This window comes from Diuraphis noxia, unplaced genomic scaffold (assembly GCF_037042655.1).
Source record: "Diuraphis noxia isolate RWA-SAM2 unplaced genomic scaffold, SU_Dnox_SAM2 contig0003, whole genome shotgun sequence".
Lineage (NCBI taxonomy): Eukaryota > Metazoa > Arthropoda > Insecta > Hemiptera > Aphididae > Diuraphis > Diuraphis noxia.
In genome coordinates, this window is record NW_028301713.1 from 17,586,942 (window position 1) to 17,610,301 (window position 23,360).

A 23,360-nucleotide genomic window follows, 5' to 3' on the forward strand; every position below is an offset into this window, starting at 1 on the left:
ATATTTAACTCGCGAATCAAATTTATAGTTTTTAATAGATCAATAGAAAATTATTTTATATATCATTTTTCCAACAATTATAAGTTTACTTGCAATATCTATCCTTAGTAGTTATGCGTATTCAAAAATAAGTATGGCAATAAACTGTTGACAATTAGTTTTTAATTTATGCTGATATTTTGTAAATAGTATTTAGTAATATTCTAGATTGCCAAAAAGTTAAAAATATCAATAAAATAATTTTTAATTTGTTACTCATCAAATTCTTAAATATATCAATATAATATTGTTATTTTGTTATTTTTTTTCTATTATTAAATATTTAAATGCATCAAAACCATATTAGTAATTTTTTTTTTAATATGAAGCTCTTAACATTTCTATATACATTAAAAAAATAGCAATTAATAAAACATTTACAGCACATTAAAATACATAAAAAATAAATTAAAATAAGTAACTTGCATTCAAATTTAACTTCTATGGCTAATAACAGAGATTACTCGGTATATAATAATAATGATAATAATAATAAAAGGAATAATAACCAATTACAAACTGAGCGACAAATACAAAATAATATTTCATATAGAAGTTTAAAAACTCGTTGCACTTATAAAATAATCATTTAAATTGATTATAAAAGTTAATTTATTAATATAAAATATAAAATTAAATTTATTATAAAATAGGTTGTTTATTAAATAAATTCACAGCGTTTAGAAATATTTGTTTTGGGATATATTAGAATAAATGGCACCGTGCTTTGGACCACAATAGATTATTTTAACTTATTAAACATATTATTTATAAATAAATATATTTTAATTAACATTTTATTAGTTTGTATTATTTTACCTAATTTAAAGCAGCAGATGTTAATAATGCAACTCCTCTTTCATAGAATGTGTGATGATCTTGTCCGGGAGCTACATCTAGTTCTACAGTGAATAATAATTCAGCTCGAGTAGAATTCAAATACACTGGTAGAGACAGTTTATCAGGTCTTAAGCGTTCTTCTGCCGATACACTAGAAAATATAAATTCCACTTAGGAAACTAACTTTAGACATTTCAAATAAACAAATAATACACTTACTGCGTCCATCGTAACAATGTCACTGGTAAATCAGTCATTATTGATGAAGTTAACAACAACTGATTATTACGACATTGTGCACCCTGTAGTTTTAAACCTTAAAACATAAAAAAATATTTTACAATAGAATGTTAATATATTTTTTCTTTAAATACACAAATGCTTACCGATAACACCAAAGCTACATTCATCCTGTTGAACTGAATCATACTCTAATGCATCAGTAATTGTCACATCTAGGATTAATTCTTCCAAGGACCAAGAGTTGGCTTGTGCAATACACTGTCTAGTAGCTGTTATATAAGCTTCTGGATTTAATAAGCCCCCAAGCCACACTGGAAATGACTATAAACACAACAGTTGTAAGTATAGAACTAATACAAAAAAATTATACTCAAGTGTTTAAAATAACTTACTTTAATTTGATTGGCACCTCGTTGAGAAACAAGCTGTGATACTTGTTGTAGTTGCTTGACACGTTGGCTAAAATCAGACACCCATTGGATTACTGTACATCCACTGGGTACAGTGTATCGTCGCCAACCGACTGGCAATTTTCCTTTAACTAAATCACTGAACAAGCTTCTATGATAATTTGTTTGTTTCTTTTCCCCCTATGAATAACAAAAAAAAAAAAAAAAATTAATAATACAAAAATATTAATGAGCACTTGATATAACATTTAACATACTTGACAAATAGAAACTACTTCATTTAAATCATGAATAACTTCCTGTAATAACTTTGAACCAAAGTTGACTTCTCGCTCGAAATACCGATATAGTGGATCCTTGATGTTTTCTACAGTACGTTTTAATGTCTGAAGTGATTGAGGTAAAAGTTGTAGCCAGGTAGTTGCTGAGTTATGCAATGTTCTCATCCAAGCTGGACGACCATCAGATGTTGGAAGTCCAATACTAGAATCAGGTCCTCCGTCTTTAACAGCTTGTTCGGTAACATAAGCAAGTTCATCTTCATCCTCAAGTTGCTGCATCTTCAATAATTTGCTGACCAAATCAGTACCTATTTAATTTTGAATTTATTAATCATAAATTCATAAATCAAAAATTTTTTCTTCTTAGTTCTGACATACCTCTAGTTGTTAGTAGTACTTTTTCAGCATTATTTGGTAATCCTAACCACGATGGCGATTGTCTATCTGATAAATTTTCAATCCAATGTAAAAAGTGATCTCGTCTTGATCCATTGGGCATTGTAATATGCCTAAATGTTTAATAAATATTATATAAAAAATTAGATAAAAATAATATAAATAATACCTATTATCTCCTCCGACACCATCTACATTGGCTACTAATGCAAATCCTGCTTCAAAACTACGTGCTGTGAATAACTTGCTTAAAAATGATGTTAATAGTCTTTGGTCATAGTCATTATCAATTTTACCACCATAAATACATTGTGACAATAAAGTGACAAGTGCGTCCCATGGAATTTTCTCAGGAGGTAAATTTGTACGGCCCTAAATATTAATTAATTAATTATCTAAAAATCTATTTTATTACTTAAATAAAAAAATACTTTTGCTGTTGTTTCAATCCATGTATCCAATGTGTCACAAGCAACTCTAAGATCAGACTCATTGAATTCATAATGTTTGGCCCAACCAAGTGGAGTATAACGTAGACGCTCTTGTACAATAGCATGGAACCATGCAAGTAAAAAGTATAATCTGGCTCTTTCATTAGGTACTTTCATCATGCGTGATGCCGGAATCTAAAATCACATTATGTTGAATATTTTGCTAATAAAATATATCATTTATCATTGCATACAGTATTGAATGTCCGTAACAAATTCGCTTTTACACCGGGGGGCGGTTCAAATACAAATATGCGTCCTGCTCGCAATAAATTTACAGGTACAGCAGAATTTATTTCCATGGTCAAAAATAGTCTGAAGTTGGTATGTGGTTGAAGACTGTGTAATTTTTTTTCAAGCTGTACTAACCATTGAGGAGCCAAATGAACATTTTTCAACAAGACCCATCTTAAAATTAATAACAAAAAATTAAAAGCTTTTAATGAAATAATATTTAAAATTTATAAATATAAATTAGTATTATGTTTCATACCGTCCAAGACGAACTGCAGAATTTATTGCATCAGTAGCTTGACGGAAACCTTCAGCTGAACCAATCGCTACAGACGACAACAGTTGGTTATGTTGAGTAGCAAGATCATCAACACGACCAGAAGCATCATAACCAGGGGCTGAGCATAAAAGTGCTGGAACACTACAGTCCAATTCATTTAGAACAATAGTTGCTAAATCAGGTTCACGCTCTGCTGAAGAGGTTAATTGAGTACCCAAAGTTGCTTCGACAAATAGATTAGCAGATGCAATCACTCTATCTGGTCGGAATGCCTAATTTTAGAATTTAAAGAAATATAGACATCACATATATATTATTTAAATTAAATAAGTTGTTTATTAGAAATACTTGAATAGCAAGCAGTTGATACATGGCAGTAGCCACAGGACTAAACGGAGTTGATTCGTCCCATAATTTAGGTACGCATTGTTCAGGTGTATTTTGAGCAAGCCAAGGACCAAACTCGGGCATCTCCTCAACTCGTTCTGATAAATTTTTAAACAATGAAATTCTATGTGATAACCTCATCATAGCTTCAATTTGTTCTTGGTTCAGACTACTAAGAGAACCCTGTCCTGATGAGTTATTGGAGCTCAAAACTCCTTCTTTGCCACGAAGGAAAAATTGAAACTCAGAGTCCAATATATTACCAATAGGTGATCCCTTTAAGCTGATTCGACATAACAATATTGCTAATGTCAACCTATCGTTATGTAACATTCCTCTGGCTACTCTTTCATAACATACCTAGAAATGATTTATTTTTGGTTTTAATATTAATACAGATAATAATTTTTTTATTCTTACAGTGAATAAATCCTTAGTGACAATATCCAATCGAGCTGTGTGATCAGTGACAGACGCCAATCTGGGATTTGATAATAAAACTGAACTGAAGATATCCAAAAAGAATTTTAATGAATACTGATAGAGAAAATGAACTTGATTTAAACTGTCCATAGTGAAGTACATGTTGCTGCAGGCTTGAGCTAAAGGTTTATATTGCTGAGAAACTGTTTCAATTTCAGCAATAACTTTGTCTGTTTCTTCCACTTTTTTGCTGATATCTGCTGCTTCTTGTTTTAGTCTTTCTAATGTTGTTATTACAGAATCATTATCCAATATTTTACCCTTAGCTTCATTTAACGCTTGTAACAGTGATTTTTCCAATTGTCTTAAACGCAAGTGGAACTCACCTAAAATAGATTAATATTTTTAATACATTGCTTAATTAATAATAACATAATAATGAATAATTGCATTTATTAATAAATATACTTACCCTGAAGTTTGAGCAAGTCAGACCGTTTTGTGTCAATATCAGGCCTTTCAGCCTTCAATACGCGATCTAAGCATTGACTTTGTAAGGATGACCTGGTTACTGTAAAGTTGACAAACATTACTCTAGAACATATGTCTGGTGAGAATTCAACAGTTGGATCACGAGTAGACAAAAAAATGACAAATTTTGGAGATAAATCTATATCTTGGTCTCCAAGTGTTATTAAAACACGACCTCCGGTACGACGAAGTTCACGATTTAATACAGGATTTAAAATTGGATCATAGTTTTCAACATCCTGAAAGTGCAAATAATAAATACACCGATGATATAGCTTATATTTAAATTCAAATAGTAAAATTATTTCTAACAATCATATTTTACATGAAAATTTGTTCAAAAAAAAAGAGCACCAACCATTTTCATACATTGACAACAAATTAATTATAGAATAAAAGGACTTACTTGAACAAGCAATGGATTTCCAAAACGTAATGCAGATTCAAGATTTTTTCTAAAGGAATCATCCAAGAAACTTGTTTTTGTAATCTTAGCATCTGCATACTCTTTGAGAATAAACTCAGTTGCTTGTCCTGATGGATCAATTATTAATGGATATCTATTGTATCTCTAGAATTAAAAATAATACATCAAACACCACAATACAAAAGTTATGAAAAAACGACATATACCTTCAACATAATAGCATTTTCAGTACATAAGTCATCTGTAGGTAATGAATTAGCATGCCAGCGAAGTCTTTCATCCGGATTTGACAAATATTCAGTTAATGCTATATCAGATCTATATTGAATACCAGCTAAATATAAATGCTGACACCAGGTTGTAAACAAATTTTGACGATACTAAAATAATTTAGATTAGATAATATTAAAATTAATATGAATAAATAAAATTAATAGCACATATAAATGATACTAACATGTTGATCAAAGTAACCAGCATAAGCTAAATAGGCTGAAGATAATAGAACATCTCCGATAATAGTAGCCATCTGAGATCTGAATGTATCTCTTGTGTTTTCCCACCTTTCTCTTTCGATTACCAAAGATTTTAATAGAGCAATTGATCGATCAACCTATGAATAAATATAATTTATTAAGTAAAAAAAAACTTACAAAAAAATAAACCATTGATTCAAAAGCAAACCTTGCTCTGGACATTTTCTAAGTCAGATTTAATTGCTTGAGCTTGTGAAATTAATTGTGCATACTCTTCTTGATATTCAGTGATTGTTTGTTCTAACTGAGCAATAAGCGAAGTAGTTTCTTCATTTTTTACTTTGTTTTCAGAGGCTTGATTTTCGAGAGATTTTAATTCATCTCGTAATGGTTCTACTTTTTTTAGTACATCCGCATAACTAACCTAGAATATAAAGTATCATTAGTGAATTTAATACTGTACAATTTGAAAAAAATATTTAAATTTGTACCTGAGCTATAGCCCATTTAACCATAGGACCACAAGCCATACTAGCACGATTAACTTTTTCAAATGTGTAATCCGGGTTATTCAAATACCTACTATGCATTTTCTCACGAACATCATCACTGTAAAAATAATGTTTTAATAACATTTTTATTTTTATGATCAATTTAAGATCACTTACGAAATATTTTCTGTACTGAAGTTATTAACAATTGAATTAATAAAATTCTCCCGCATGACAACTGCTCTGATAGCTTTCCAATCAGATGCATTTTCGCCAAGCAACAAACAAATAGATTCTAATGCCAATTTAACAACTGCAGGTGGATTAGCCATTGACCGCACTTCAACTAATTGCTGTTTCTTGATTTCCTTTACAGCTATAAAATTATTTTTATATTTTGTAGTAACAATTTACAGTGGAATTTAACAAAAAAATATTTAATTATAGATTACCTTGCTGAGCATCCATAACGGCGGGTTCAACATGTGCAAGATCAGCCATAACATCTTTTCGTTTTTCTGATATTAATACTTGTTGTGCCTTGATTTGTGCTTGTATTTCTTGTGACTGTACTTTACGCTTTTCAGCTTCATGCTGTTCTTTAAACATCTGCTGTAATTTGGCATTGGCTGCCTCATTTTTGGTGTTCAATTCTATTGATTTGACTGCCAATGATTTTTGCATCTCTTCCACTTGCTCAACAGTTTCAGCTATTTTTGATAGACCTACATTCAAATGGAGTTGTTGTTCCTCAAGTTCAGCTCTTTTTTCTTTATGTAATTTTACAAAATGATTAATAAAGTCCAAATAATGTCTAGGGGTAATTGCCATTGTTCTTGAGCCTCTTTTCACCAAACGACTGTTTGCCTTATGTAATGTCTGATGTACATAAACAAAAGCATTTACAACTGCAGTTCGATAATCTGGTATACTAGGAACTAATGAACAAGCAGATGGGAAAAAATCAGGAGCTTTCCACATTGGCGGCCCATCCAAATCAACAGATCGAGTGAATTCTTGACCAACCTATTAGGAATAAACAAAAATTAAAACATTAAATCCTAAGTATAATTGAAAATATTTACTTGGAATAATGCTGTATCTGACCAGTCTCCAAACCAATTAAGAACACATCTATTAAAAAGTGCAGGAGAGGTAGCTGCCCTGTCTTTTAATCCTTCCGAACTGGGATTCATAGTGAAGACAACGTGTAAATTTCTCATTACTTGACCAGTGAACCATTTGTAAAGTTCTTCATTTGAATCTAACATAAGACCTTCTCTTTGACTTCCTTCTTTACATTGGGTCATTAAAGTAGTATATTCATCTCCTAAAAGATAAAAAAATTAATTAAATAAGTAACATATAATTATAAGACTCTGTTATTAATTCATACCTTCAAATAAACCAGGAACTTCTCCATTAGCCAATAAAGTGTTCATGCGTTCAAGAAAACCTGATTCTAATACGTTTGATTCATCCAGTATGAACGTTATTTTCTCATTTTTGCATCCAGATCTTCTCAACACTGCTCTCAGATCTTCATCAAAATCTTCACTTGTGTATTTATTATGTACCTAAGAAACAATCATCAAATATAATATAAAAAGTAAAACTGACTATCCGACTACTGATGAAAAATAAAAATTGTAGAATAAAATAAATTTAGTTGAACAAATAATTATACTTACTCGAATTTGAAATACAGAAAGACCATTCATAAATGCAACAAATCTTGAGAGTGTAGTTTTGCCAGCTCCAGAAACACCAATTAACAACAAATGACCTTGAGGTTGTCTAAAAATTCTGTCTATTCGTAATACATGATCTAATACTTCATCAAAAAGTACAATTTTTACATCTAATTCTTCTTCGTAGAAGACCTAAATAAATAATAATTACAAAATAGAAATAACTGTAGAATAATGATAAAACAGGCAACAATTTAATACCTTTAGTCTAGCAGCAACATAATCACGTAATTGTTTTCTTTCAACAGGTACATAATCTTTATGTAACCAATTGCTATAAAGTATAGGTCTCTGAAGAGCTTCTTCTTTATTAATTCCCGGAAAATGTTTCATGGCAACTAAATCAATATTTTCGTTTGTCCATTGACGTTCAACATCATCTACTAGTCGATCTTGGAAGAGGCGTAATGCCTCATGTGCCCACAGCCGTACTAAACCATCAACACTTAATGTTTCCAAAGGTCTAAAATGATTGTTTTATTTTATAATTTTTAAATATTTATTCATCTTAAAATAATATTTTAATCAAATAAAAATATTTGAATTAAAATTTAATTAAATTTGTTTACCTGATTGCCTCACAAATTCCTCGAACCCAACGAGTCATCTCTCTAGGAGAATAAACATAATGTGGTTGCATATCTTGAGTAAAACGATCCTGAGATGCTAAATAAAATTCGACCATTGCATTTGTCAAAGGCTCTGCATAACCACGTAGGGTAGGAATTAATCGCAACATTGCTCTGCTGAATGTTCCATAAATCTAAAAAAATTTGAATACAATAAATAATTTTAAATTAAGAAATATAAGCATATTATAAGTAATTTACCTGTTTCAAAGAGGTTTCGCCAGGATAATCAACATATATTACTGGAACATGGCGTAAGAATCTATGTGATAAAGGCTTTCTACCAGGATCTGTCGGAGGATTACACGCTCCAACAAATTGTATTCTCTCCAAAGATACCCAAGCTTGATCTCCAGTTGGTCTTGAATTATTTGAAATTAATATTAGGATTATTGGCAATATTAAAAATCTTTTAGGTAAATATGGAAACATAAAATTATAAAAAATATTTAATTACTTGTAAAAACCTCTTCGTTCCACTAATTGTCGCAAGAATGATATAACTCTTTGAGTACCATAGTTGTCCATATCGGGTAAATTGATTTCATCGCAGAACAATACCAACCATTTACCAAGCTTAATGCAAAACAAAAGAATATGAATAAAAATAAAAATTTTAATATTGTTATTACACGTTTATAACTAACTTGAATAGGAGAAAGAAAAATTCCATTAGGTGTCTTTCGGTATTCACAGTAATGATCAAAAGTTTTTAATAAAAGTTCTGGGGTGGTTGCTGATGAAAAGTTCAAACCAACAACTTCCATATCTGGAAGAGCTCTTAAAGCCGAGAATAAGGTCATTGTTTTACCAGAACCAGGAGGACCACATAAAACTGTTCACATTTTAAATATTAATTTTGGTATTATTTTAATTGACTGTTTAACTGTTTTTATTGTAGATTATGAACTTACCCAAGGGTTTATGTTCTGCAAGCCATGTGTAAAGCAATGTTTCATGTCTTACAGTGTCTAATGTAGGAACAACAACATCAGGTGATGCAACTTTATGTGTTTCGACTTCTACTTGTGGAACTCTACTAGACCAAGGAACCCAATCTCCATGGACATTCACCTGGTTAGAAAAAAGTATAATGAAATAGTGCTAAATTAAAATACAAATACAAAAATAAATTTTCTTTAAGGCATAACTTCTAAGAATGTAATTAAATTACTTAAAATTGAAATATAATTTAATCAACTACAAATTTACTTAATAAAAACTTACTTCATAATCAATAATGTTTTCAGTCATTGGTGGTAAAGCAACAGTTGTTACAGATCTAATAAATTCACCAATATCAGAACGCACTTTCAATTTTGCATCACCAGCAAAACTCCATAATAAAGCATAAACCAAGCATTTTGGAATATATTGTTCTAATTGGTCATGAGGAAGTGGAAAATCTGAATGAGTTCTATTATATTGTAGAACATTCCTAAAAAAAAAAAAACAATATAATACTAACTATACATATTAAATCTTTTATATTAAAAAATAAATTACCTAATGCTTTGATTAATCATAGAAAATAATGATCCGAGTGCTCTCAATCGGGTAAAGTCCATAATATGCTCTTGTTTTATAGCATACTCTAAACATCTAACAACTAAACCATCTGATGATAAATGAGGTTGTAACATTGTCACAATATCTAACTGAAGCTACACAAACAAATGAACAATATAATAAATTTCAATTTACGTGTAAAAATCATCATCTTTTAACATAGTGGAATATACAAATTTAATACCTGTAAAGATGGGGAAATAAATTGTTCAACAGTAGATCCTGATGTTGCAGAAACTGGTTGAGGAATAAGAGATATTGAATCTTCATCACCTTCATCAATAGGTATACTTTTTAAACGACTCAAATAATTTTCAAATATCATTTCAGTAGTTAAAACATCCTCACTAAACCATATCATACCACAACGAGATACAGTGGCAAGAGTAGCATATTTTAAATCTTGTACCTAAAATGTTTAAAATTTAAATAATCATGAAATTTATTTTACGTTTAACTAATATTAGAATCTTCTATAAATGTCAGTTGTATTTTTCAATTAAAAAAACTATTCATCGAATATAAGGTACACCAAAACACATGGATAGAAAACTTTTTTAAGACTTCTATGAATATAATGACTATATTATACAGTGTGATCACGATAAGTGGAAACACTCAATAACTATGTGCAGGCTTCATATATTTCAATTCTGCTTTTTCGGCTGACTAATAAACATTATTATACACATTTTCAAATAATTAGACTATTTTTTTGACACTTAACTTTGCATGCGCACAATAACTTTTTTTTTTAAATGGCATGATCCATTTTTGACCACAAATTATTTTTTTTGGTATTTTTTTATGAATTTAAGTGGTTGAATTTCTTTTCTAAGTCAAAAAATGACAGAATTACAGCAATTTGATTTTACGTTATTTGCACGGGTATAACAGATTATAAAATACTTAGTTAATAATAAAAAATAAAAATAACTAATCCAATTTATGAAATACCTGTTTACCTATTGTAATAACGTAAAATCAAATTGCTGTAACTCGGTCATTTTTTGACTTAGAAAAGAAATTCAACCACTAAAATTCATAAAAAAATACCAAAAAAAATAATTTGTGGTCAAAAATGGATCATGCCATTTAAAAAAAAAAGTGATTGTGCGCATGCGCAAAGTTAAGTGTCAAAAAAATAGTCTAATTATTTGAAAATGTGTATAATAATGTTTATTAGTTAGCCGAAAAAGCAGAATTTAAATATATGAAGCCTGCACATAGTTATTGACTGTTTCCACTTATCGTGATCACACTGTATATATATAGTCTGTTCAAAATGAGATGATGACTCGGCGGCCAAGTTGTGCGCATGGGCGTGGCTTTTGTTCAGTGGTAGCGCTTGACACGCTGCAGCGGATGGGAGCTCTAATTAGTCTAGCATCGACTGCCGATGTATGTAAATAATTTAAAATGCATGACGCATGACGCACACATGCACGTCCACACATTGCGCGAACACATCCATACTGTTGCTTCGGCCACGTGATAGATGCTTGTGGGCGGATTATGACCCGCGGCAATCAAAACTGGTCGCCGCCAAGTCATCATCTCATTTTGAACAGACTATAGTATATAGTAATAATGTATATATATGTATGCATTATTAAAGCAATAATGAGACTTAAAGAAATAAAAGTACAAGAAACCAGGAAAAAAAACTAAAATTGTTTTGATTTTAGTTAAAATAGATCATAACTCTTTATATAGTCAATACTATATAATATATCATATACTAATATTAATAAATATTAAATAACTTAAAATTGTAATCTAGTACTTACCTCAAACATAATTCGAACATTGGGTGGAAGTGATAAACGTTCTCCATTTGGTAATGTTAATAACTTGTTATCATCTAAAACCGAATTTAAATTTTCAACCCATTCTGGATCAACATCACCATCAAAAATAATCCATTGTCTTTTGTTGATTTCACCACGAACATTATCGACAATTTTTCTAAAATTCAAGCATTATTATTTAAAAACTTAATATTAAGATTTATAATGAAGGAATAAATTAAATTATAAAATGTAATTCAGAAATGTCTATATCAATCTTACCTTAATATATGAGTAAATAATCCATCAGTCCATTCCCTAGTATTAGGATCTAAAGCACCATATAAAGCTTCTTTAGATATGGCCTTTGGATCAATGACATGAGCTTGACCTTCCATTCCATCCATCCTTTCAAGAGCTTTTAATAATACTTTCCAAGCACTAGATTTACCTGATCCACTTGGACCAACCATCATCAGACCATGATTTAATTCACAAATTTGATATAGTTGTAGCACCTAAAATTATAATAATTTAACTTATACAAAATTGTATTAATTTATGTGATTACATAGATGACTATTAATTTAATACTAATATAAGCACAAAAAACAATTATTGAAAATACCTTTTGAATCCATGTCTCCCCCATATAACACTAGGTAAGCGTGTAAATAAAATTTTAACTCGATATTGGTTAATTCAATATAATTTAAGTTAGAAAGAAACTTTAGGTAATTTTAATACGCTACCTTTTCCATCCAAGGACCACCCAGTTCGTCATCTTCTCCACAAACATAGTATTCTTCTTGGCATACTTTTCTTATTTGTTCTTTCAATTCTAATAAAATTATGGAAAAAAAAAAAAAAAATATTTAGTTTTGTTTTTATTAAAAAATAATATTATTCACCTGTCATTTGAGCCCGTTTATATTGAACTTGAGGGAACACATCATTTAACAAAGAAAATAAAAGTGGAATATCTTCAGCAACTAATTTAGGTACCATTGTTTCACAAACAGATTGAATCAATATCTATAAGTAATATATTTAATAATAATACAAAATGCATAATATATAATTAAATATGTTTTACTTCTTGTTCTGGTAGATTTTCTGCGATTTCAGCTTCATTTAAACTATGCCTTTCAGTCGATGCACTAATACCTTTTATATGTTGAATACGATCTCTTTTAACATTACCAGCAGACACTAAAACAGACTTTAATGCTCGAAGTCCAAAATCATAGTGAGATTGATTAGAAAGCTGTTCATCACATAATCTAAAATACATATTATACATTAAAATTTTATAAATTACCTTAATGATAAAAAAGTTTATTTACTTGAAAAATGGTACAATTTTGCATGCAAGTTTCTCTGCTGTACGGAAACCTTGAGAAAACAACATAACTTCAGCTATAAGTTGTCTATCAGGTTTAGTCATGGCTAATGACCGGAATAACTTTTTAAGATTGTCTGGAAGATTTGAACGGCCAGCATAACCAGGATTCATAGTGATAAATATTGCCATGTCTGTAGATACTCTGACTTGTTTTCCAACTAGTTCCACAGTGATATCTATAGAAAAAGAAAATTATAATTTGAAATAGTAAAATATAATAAGGTATTTGAAACATCCAAACAAATAAAAAACTTATATGTAAAAATTAAATTAATTGCATAATAAAACAATTAAAATAACTAAGAAATTAATTATGGTAAAGAACTAGTAAAAAAAAAAAGAAAAAAAAATTAAAATAATAACAGCTATAAAATATAGGAAATATTTTTAAATAAAAAGCTATGAGCTAAAGAAATTGAAATTAAACATATGCATATGTATTGTAACAATACATAAAGAAATATATTGTCATTTATTTTATTCACAATTTTTTTTTTTTTTTTTTTTTTATGAGTGAAGAGACCCAATAGTATATTGAATCTTTGTGTTCTTAATAACATGATCATATAGAAAATTAGAAAAAACCCTGAAATTTTTGTATAAAGTAAAACATCAATATTGGTCTGACATTCACTTACTAGTTTTCTTAGAATCCATTTGGGATTTCAGTGTTTCTTGAATAGTTTGTATCTGTTGAGAAACAGCTGATAACATTCTTTCTTCCAATCTATTAAATTCATCAAAACATCCCCAAGCTCCCACTTGACAAAGACCAACAAATATTCGTCCCATAGCTTGGAAATCAAAAGTTTCATCACAGTTGAAAACCAAGACAAAACGTCCCAGCTGATGACCAAGAGCTTTAACAGACTCAGTCTTACCAGTACCAGCAGGACCTAAAATTAATAAATAAATTCAACTTAAGTTATACTATATAATATATAAATAAATAAAAACTAAACTAACCAAATGGAGATCCTCCCAATCTAGATTCTAAAGCTTGTGTCATAGTCAAGTAACAACGATCAGTTAATGGAGTTTGAACTAATCGGTCTTGCACACCAAGGTATTCAAACCCATAAAAGAAATTTGCATTAGCCATTTGTATGGTAAGTTGTTTTAAGACATCATTTTGATTAGTGTCTAAATAGAAACGCATTTCACAAAGCCATTCAAAAGATCGAGGGCTAGAAACTTTTCTAGAAATCAGTCTTCTAGTTATCATTCGTTTATGAACATATTCATTGATCTAAAACAAAATTAAAATTTATAATAGCAGTTTATAATAGTTATGACTTATGAACTATCAATATAAAATAAATACATACTAAATATTCAAGTTTCTTTCGCCTTAACGGTGGTTGCTCTTGTAAAACAGAATCTGCTAAAAAGTTTAAGGATGTTTCAACTTGAGCCAATACATTTTCTAATGGAGCTAATTTGGGTGTAGAATCATTTTCATTTTCACATTGCACTTGAATTTGATGCAAAGCTGATTCTATATCTTCACTCCACAATATTTGAGCAGATAACACAACAATTTGTGCTTGATAGTTATCACACCATGCCATAAAAGCATCATGATCAATAGTTTCTTGTTTAAATTGTTTGCTATTAGTAACTGCTTCACTTAGACGCGAAGCCAAAGTAAATCGCATTTCTTTCTCAACCAATGTAAGCCATTCATTGATTTTAGGATGGTCAGTTGTAGATATAGGGTTAGTAAAGATAACTTCTTCGCCTTCACGAGATGCTACACCAAGAATGTTAGTTGATGTTTCATCCAATATAATAGCAGCAACACCAGCAAACATTTTTTTGAAATGTTTTTGTAATCTTGAAATATTTTTACTATTTCCAATAATTTCTAAAAGATCTTCGTCACCGACAAAATAAAATCGTGGGAAAGACATTCTTTCTCTTTCTAAATATTCTCCAAGAGCCTTCTGTATTTTTCCTAACAAATCAGCTAACCTCTCAAGAGATCGTTGTACTCCTTGAATATTAAGAACATCAATTACCATTCGTGATTTACTAACTTTTTTCATCAGGCCCAAAAAGTCAGAACTGTGGAATTTAACACAAATCATACATGCACACATATATAAACATACATACATAATAAAATAAAAATTTGAATACTACCTAATATTGTGAAATCTTGAAGTTTCAACTGGCAGTAAAGTTTTAATATCAGCACTTCCTGAGAAAATACCTTCCAAATAAACCCAACGTCTTTGAACATCAATCCAAACATCAAACAAAGTATTAATTCGATTAAGTTTCTCTTCCCATGTCAAAGCTTCTTCTTCAAATACCTTATTTTATAAATCATTTTAGATAAATAAATTACTAGTTTTACGCATGCAACAATTAATATAAGATTATAAAAAACAATATGTATTACACAAAACTGAATTCGTCTTTGAAATACATTTTATATGCTTATATCAATGTATCATACAGACCAAATACGATACAGATGTTGAGTGTTAAAAAGGTCTTAACAACAAATCAATAAAATAATTGATACATACTTTGTAATAAGGTGATAATTTCATAGCTGCTACAGAATTTATATGTTCTTTAACAGTATTAAAGAGTTCATCCCATCCTCTTATTAGACGACACTTATTTTGATAATTAATTAAATCTAAAGAATATGACTGCCAAGTATCACGGACCTAATAATAAAAATAAAAATTAATCTAGAGTACATAAATATAATATATAAATATAACTACTACTTAATTTATCAGTAGATACATTGATTAAATTGAAAAATATACAACAAAGAATATTAATTATAATGTATGTTTAAGATTTGGTTTTTTTATGAAATATTTTGACTTAAATAAACATAAAACATAAACTAATTATTTAATTATTTTCCTATAGAGGTACTTCTGAAAAAACTAAAATAAATGAAAATACCAGTATTATTCTTAACTAACCTAAATAAACCCAATTACCAAATATTCATAGTCGAATTTTTAAACACAAAAATTCAAGTAAACCAAATATAAATTATATTTCATTAGACTGAAAATAAAATAAAATATAATATATATGAGTAATAACTTACCTGCTTCAAAAATTCTTCTAGAGCCATTTCTCCTTGAGCTGTCATAATAATATCCTTAACAACTGCTTCATTTGCCTGTAAATCTACATCCCAAACTTGTCCCAATGTTATATCAGAAAATGTCCAATTCACTCTAAGTTTACGCATTAACTGTTTCCAATGGCGATCTTTTAATGCATCCGATTTTAATTCTATCACTGTCATATTAACCTGAAAAGTATAAGTTATTACGGAAAATATAAGTTTCTAGACTTGTTAATTTAAAAAGGTAGCTATATTAATTAGTTTTCCCCTAATATTTCAATAAAATATTAGAAGACTTACCTACATATATTTAAAAATAATATAAGTAAAACTCCAAAAAATCATAAAATAATTAATAACTAATTCTAACCATATTAAAAAAAAATAATTAAAAAAGATTACCTTAACGTAACTTTGCAATAGCTTTTTAACATATTCATATGAAGAATATTGTCTAAAGCGTGCAGGTAATTCTTTTAACTGGTTAGTTAAGCCATCTAATTGTTGACGGAGTTTTCTAGGCTGAACTGAAAGCCAAGGTTTTTCACGAATTTCATCAATCTGTATCCATATTTTTGAAAGTTCAGACCAGACACCCTTAAGATCTTGCATTTCTTCAAAAACTACTATCATGCGATCCTCAGCACTTGATAATGCACTACCTAATGAATAAAAACAAAATTAGAAGATATTTTTTAAATGTATAAAACTTATATTTTTCCTAAAAATTATAAAACAAACCGGCTGGATCTTTAAGTTCTAATGCTTCTTTAGCTTTTGCTACATTATCTCTTTCTTCTTTAATACGAGTAAATTTATTCTCAAATACTTGAAGCTGGGATAAAGCATCATCAGGTTGTGTGTTTCCAGCTACTGGTTTACCCTGTTCCCATTCTAAAAGGAAATCATTTGTTCTGGTTTCTACAGCTTTGTTTTCAGCAATTATCTTCATTTGAAGACTTTGAACCTATATATAAGCAACTTTATGAAATAAATACAAACCAATTGAGTTCATAAATATTAAATAATTATATGTATTAATTACTTGAGTTTGAATAGATTTGTCTTTGCGTTTGATTATTTCATTAAATGCACTCCATTCGCCTTCAACATTATCCAAATCGAGCCAATTACTAGGAAATTGAAACCGTTGTCTTTCTAAAATCTTCTGTCCTTTTTTATAAAGTTCAACTTGTTTTTCCCATACTCTCATACTACGTTTTAAAAACTGCACATAAGTAATGAATGATACAGCATCAGATGTACTTGCAGCTTCAATAGATTGTTTTTCCATATCATTCCGAGACTAAAATGATATTTATTTTAATAATTAAGCATTTTTTAGATTAAATTAATATTATGTACAACTTACTTTAGCAACTTGAACATGAAATTCTGTCATACTGTTACCAAGCAGTCCTCCAAATTTATTTAAAATTTCTTTATGCCAAGAATCATACTTCAAGGCTACTTTACTTTGAACTTTTCCATATTCTATAATAAATGGCCCTAGATCTTTTCGAGTTTCAGTTGTATCAAATGTTTTACGAGATTTTCTAAAAATTAAAATTGCATAATTAATAAATTTGATTATTTAAAAATTTTAATATATTTAAGTCTAAAACAGTAACATAATTCTTACTGAATATCATTTAAATAGGTCATCCAAGTATTGATATCCTCCCCCATTTGGCTATAAAGGTTATCAGCTTGTAAATCCCACAAAGATTGGTAAATTAACCATTCTGACATGTATTTTTCAGCCTTAGAACAAACATTATTAGAAATACATGCTAAAATTATATTATATTAAACATTTGAATACCTCATTTATTTTTCTTTCCATTGCTTCAAATGCAGCTGTTAAAAATGTCTCCCCTGAAGGTAGATTGGCTAAAAGATCTTGATATGTTTGAGATGTTGGTTGATCCAAACCAACTTGGTACCTAGAACTTTGTAATCGAACTTGTGATGTAACAACAGCTTGCCATGCAAAGAACTGTTGCATGAGTTGAACACGTCCTTCACACAAATTTGGATACAAATAAATAGTTTGATTGGTTATTCTGACTTCAAGTATCTGCACTTTAATTTGAGGATCACCGCCAAGCTTATTAGTTGGTTGAGGTGGTGCGTCAGTATCCATACTCAGATCTTTCTGTTTTCCTTCTAATGCTTCAGTCCAAGCTTGTATACCTGCTTGGAGCCTTGCGGATAAACTTTTTTCAATCTTTAATAATAAAATTACTATTTATTATTTTAATCTACAATTAATTATATAATAACTACAAGACCTGTTTATCGAGACGTGTCACCCAAATATGTAAATTTGAATATTGTCTTAGCGATAGATCGTCTACTGCTCTTTGAATTTTAGAAAGAATATCTGCTAATGTACTAGCAGAATATGCGCAAGTTTCTAAAGATTTAACATCTAAATCAAGCTGTTCTTCAACTACCAAAAGGTCTTCGACTTTTTCTTGAAAAGCTAATATCTGTTCTGCATACTTTTGAACATATTGATCAAGTTTATAGCTTTCCCATACCATTTGAACACCTTCTGCAATAAGTGCTTGAGTATCTTTATGTAACCCAGCTATTAATGGCACAATACTAGTTTTCTCTTCAATCTGTCAAACAACATTTTTGTTAGAAGTTACTTATTAATAAAATACACAACTTTAAAACTTTTATAACTTAATAACCACTACCTTTAAATAAGAACTCCTATTGATAAGCTAATTAAAAATGAAATTATAAAAAATTATGTAAATAAAATGTTTAGAAGAAACACATAAAATATATTTTAAGCACGGATTAAGATAAAGCCTGATATTAACACATAAAAATCTTACTTTGTCTAAAGTACATTCGTAAGTACGAACACTTTCACGCAGGGAAATAGCAAATGGGTACAATTGATTAGCTTGATGGGCTTTATTAACAATTGCCAAAGGTACACGGAAACCAAGATTTTTTAAATGTCTCACTTCTTTTGATAAAGTAATAATCTCAGGTAAAAAATTGACCTAATAAAAACATATTATTAAATGTAAATATATTATGTTAACATTACGTTTAAATTAAAATCTTACTCTAAGTTTCAAAACATTTCCTCGACCAGTACGAGATCTTGTACTTTCAATAGTAAAAATTCTTCCAGATACACCCATATTTCTTTGTTGAACGCCCCGAGCCCAATCATCAAAAATGTCTTTGGTATTTAATTTTAGTCGAAAACTATCACCATCAGCTTTTAATTTTTGACCTTCTAAATGATCTTCCCATCCTTTGCCTATTTAAACAAAATTAATTTTTTTTTATTATTATTAGCTTTTAGTAAGAGACTATGACAGCTCGATAATTAAACAATTACACAATAAAATAAAATGTATTAAAAAGTTTTTAAAATGTATTATGTATGCTATAATATACCTAAAACATCTTCAACTCTTCGTAGATAAGCAGATAATTGACTATCAATTAACTTTGCCCATAAAATGGAACCAGCTATTGGTGGTATGTCTTGTTGGTGGCTCAAAAAATATGCTTTGCTATGTGGATACTGAGTCTAGAAAGATAAATATGAAAAATTGTGTTACAATGACAATATTTATATTATATTTCTAGGACAATTTACTTTAAATTTATCATGAAGAGCTTCAATATCTTCTTTAACTTTATTAATAAGTTGAGTTTGATATTCCCTTATAGCTCCACGTATATGTGGCCTTACAAATAGAGCATTAAAACGAGAAAATATGCGGAACATCTCATTAGCATTACGAGCTGTTCCTAATTGATCTCTAAGGTGAGCAGTAATTCTAGCCTCAACTCGGTCAATTCTTTCTTCATATCTTGCTACAGCTGCTTCCCAAGCTTCGACTCCTTCACGACTAATATCCAGACAATCCACCACTTTTATATTCTCGTAAGCTGAATTAACTTCCTAAGAATATTAAACATTAATAATAATTATATTTGTTGTTTCAGATACAAGTAAAAATGTTGAATTTACTGTTATAAATAATTATTAGTACATCAAATTTTTAGATACCTCAATAGCACTTGTATCTGGAGCTGGCGATAATGATACTGGACCTTGATCTTGATCTTCACGCACTTGTGATTGGGCTGTAGGTCTAAGAACTCGCATTATAACTGCTTGCAATTGTTCATGCTGTTGCCTAAACTTTCTCATATGTTCCAGCCTCGTTTGTAATCTTTTATGATCTGGTTGTATACGCCAAACTACTTTAAATGTTTCATCTCGTTTTCTTTTGACTACATCCCTAAAATCATACGATCATTAAGTATATTCTTTTTTATTATTTAATATTTAAATTTATATATTTACCTCAAGATAACTTGAAGCTTATCAAATTCATCATCATATGCAGTAAAAACATTAAAACACTGCCCCATGACTTTTTCAAATTCATCATAGGGTATATGCATTAAAAATCTAGTACCTAAAACCTAAAAACAGTGATTATTAGTATTGATATTACCAATCTTAAAAGGCTGAATGACACTTACTTTTAATAATTTTGATAATAAATCTCTCGAAATTGCTTCAACTAACTTTAATAATTTTGGTAAAGGATACTTTGTGCTCCGTATTTTACGTAAATGAATAAAAATATGTTCAATAGCAGTACGAATACGATCTAAATCTGTTGCAGCTAGAAGATCATTGATAGGGAAATCTTTCATGAGGGTATTATAATCATTGACAGTAGCTAAAGCAGTCTTGAGACCAGTATCACTATCAAAACTGACAGTTGCATGGAAACGTTTGCCATGTTTTAAAATATCCAATGTAAGACCCACTTCTAAACTATCACGTTTATCTTGTATTCGATGTAAAGCTCTTTCTTTATTTAACCAAAAACTAATTTCTTGTAGAGCTGTTCCATTTAATGGATCTCTATCTAAATTGGTCACCTATAACATTTAAAAAAAATTAATAAGTATTTTTAAGATTTTGTTTAAACATTAATTTACTTTTTGTATTTCTTTGATCCAACGATTAACACCAGCTTGAAGCTGATTAAGAAACTTGGAATCTTCAACAAGAGCTCCAAAATCAGATACTTTTGGTTTACGATTTGGGTCATCTGCAAATTTGCTTATTACAGCTAATACAGTTGGATTTATTGTTAATGTCACTTCAGGAATATCAATATTTTGTTGTAAATGAAGTAGACCCATTTCTAATTCAACCATAGTTTTTTCTACTGATGGAGCCATTTTATCCCCATCTCTATAAAAATATCAATCATTTAGGTGTAAAATTTACAGATATCTGATTAAAAATCGCAAAAAATTGATAACAAAAAAGATATATTATAACATTACCTATCAGCTCTACCCGATTCTTTTACATAACTCTTGAAGTATGGTGTAATAGCTTTACTAACTAATGCATGCAATGTTTCATATGGTGAACCATCATTAAACTGTACAAGTCGCACTTGACTTGGAATTGGTTTATCGGCTTCTATCACTGTTGCTCTTTTCATAAAAGACAAGCTATACAAAAAAAATTTAAAAAAAAAAATGTAAATTTTATTCAATTCAAATTAATAAGGAAAACAAATTGTATAAGACCTCGTCATTTTTTGATTGGTGAAAACAACTTCGTTCGACAAATAAAATATTGGTATATCTTTATCATCTTCTCCGTCAGCGCCATTTTCAGTTTCTTCGTCTAAAAAAATATTAACGCTTGGGTATACATTATTTTTCAAACTCAAAACTACGATAGACGGAAATTGTCGAGAGTGAAACCTTTGTTAACGCTCTTCTGGACGAAAATTGTCGAGGTGTTAGGGTCGGACAGAAACTTTTTGATGCATTCGAGGTTGGCAGGATCATCGAACGCCAGATCCAGCATGGACGTGGTAGCCGACTTGTCACCGTGCAAAACGGTGGACACCGTTTTCTTTAGGTAGTCGACAAATACGGCCGTATCCATAATGGACAGTGAATTAGCCGCATTATCGTCCAGCGACGACAAGGCGTTGGCTGTGCCGCTGTCCAGCGATTCCGTCATCGTTCCTGTAAATTGAGGACGCCGAAAGTTGAAGATTACTACTCGTCGTATGATTGATTACTACACCGTCCTATGGGTAGGTACGTCCGGTACGACTGCGGACGACCACTAACGGGACGGTACCGGACCAGACCGGATGAGACGGCAGCATTTACCTGTGCAGAGACGGACCGGAACTAGTCTGGAACTGGGACGGCGCCTAGGCTAGAGGAAGGACGAGAAAACGCGAGAAAATCGTAGGCCGGTTTTCGCGTTTTCACATGTTGATGATAAGGGGGGAAAACCCAAGCAGCGACCGCTCGCCGTTCGTTCGATCCGGACTTGCAGCTATAATAAAGTCGGATGGGGTGGCCGTGACACGAATAAAAGTCTGTGCTCAAAAACGGGCTAAGGTGTCATGGCACGCGACGAAACACAATAACAATAATGATGATATTTATGCTAATTCGGACGACACGAGAACGAGACGTGTATTTTTTGAATGACGGGGAGCAGCACAAACACAGATATCGGATATGCACACTGCAGTACTGCACACACACTTACACGCAGATGCCAGATATGAGAACCGACCGAGAGATAATATGCACCACCGACAACTTACTTACAATATTATTTGATGCACCATATTCACGTCCTACGGAATATCATCGGTCCGCGATCCGTCAACCGACCGCACTGGTCGTCGGCCTGTAGGCACATGTCAGCGTTTTGAGACAGTGTGGCCAACGCGAACGGACCGAAACACGGATTGGCGCGTACTTCCACAGTAAATTGCATATTATTGTAAACCTACTCGTCCTACTCAATTATTTAATTGTACTCATTTGACATTTCATTAGTTATTCTTTAGGAACTACTTTTACTTAGGTATTCCGTGGTCGTCGGACCGCGTAGGTAGCACACTAATAAATAATAAATGTTTAAAAATAATAACACATTGCTACTAGTTACGGGTGGTTTTACGCCATTCTTTCGAACTCGACGGACACGGATTACATGAAAATATTTCATACTTTATACATTAACATTATATTCTGAGATCAATGGTAGTGAGAAAGCGCGTTTACGGACTTGTCAGTACTACTTGCACAGCTACA

The 23,360-nt window shown here is 30.4% G+C and overlaps 1 protein-coding gene across 4 annotated transcripts; it reads right to left on the bottom strand.

Moving 5' to 3' along the window:
* Positions 1 to 225: 225 nt before the first annotated feature.
* Dhc64C (dynein heavy chain, cytoplasmic) lies at positions 226 to 22,792 on the bottom strand. Of its 4 annotated transcripts, XM_015513211.2 has the most exons (65): positions 22,416 to 22,792; positions 21,996 to 22,265; positions 21,816 to 21,915; positions 21,564 to 21,737; positions 21,210 to 21,468; positions 20,742 to 21,149; positions 20,560 to 20,681; positions 20,260 to 20,494; positions 19,843 to 20,151; positions 19,638 to 19,773; positions 19,298 to 19,497; positions 19,058 to 19,231; positions 18,914 to 18,940; positions 18,497 to 18,832; positions 18,028 to 18,432; positions 17,845 to 17,966; positions 17,575 to 17,758; positions 17,248 to 17,508; positions 16,944 to 17,169; positions 16,605 to 16,864; positions 16,179 to 16,388; positions 15,631 to 15,777; positions 15,239 to 15,411; positions 14,422 to 15,160; positions 14,060 to 14,342; positions 13,732 to 13,989; positions 13,035 to 13,269; positions 12,785 to 12,971; positions 12,600 to 12,723; positions 12,441 to 12,529; positions 12,317 to 12,346; positions 11,971 to 12,206; positions 11,689 to 11,866; positions 10,083 to 10,307; positions 9,836 to 9,993; positions 9,557 to 9,767; positions 9,244 to 9,403; positions 8,977 to 9,164; positions 8,787 to 8,905; positions 8,531 to 8,690; positions 8,270 to 8,463; positions 7,902 to 8,163; positions 7,641 to 7,832; positions 7,346 to 7,526; positions 7,035 to 7,279; positions 6,402 to 6,975; positions 6,127 to 6,325; positions 5,950 to 6,067; positions 5,667 to 5,882; positions 5,440 to 5,595; positions 5,189 to 5,362; positions 4,962 to 5,126; positions 4,497 to 4,794; positions 4,022 to 4,410; positions 3,563 to 3,961; positions 3,194 to 3,486; positions 2,895 to 3,108; positions 2,641 to 2,835; positions 2,379 to 2,581; positions 2,192 to 2,322; positions 1,790 to 2,121; positions 1,515 to 1,712; positions 1,266 to 1,443; positions 1,099 to 1,195; positions 226 to 1,030 (listed from the first exon to the last, which is right to left on the bottom strand). In XM_015513211.2, the coding sequence occupies exons 2-65, from the start codon at positions 22,258 to 22,260 to the stop codon at positions 859 to 861; spliced, it is 14,088 nt and encodes a 4,695-aa protein (XP_015368697.2). In that variant the 5' UTR covers positions 22,261 to 22,265; positions 22,416 to 22,792; the 3' UTR covers positions 226 to 858. The 4 variants fall into 4 exon arrangements, with proteins under 4 accessions (XP_015368697.2, XP_015368699.2, XP_015368700.2 ...); XM_015513213.2 differs by lacking the exon at positions 18,914 to 18,940; XM_015513214.2 differs by lacking the exon at positions 12,317 to 12,346.
* Between the last annotated feature and the right edge of the window lie 568 nt (positions 22,793 to 23,360).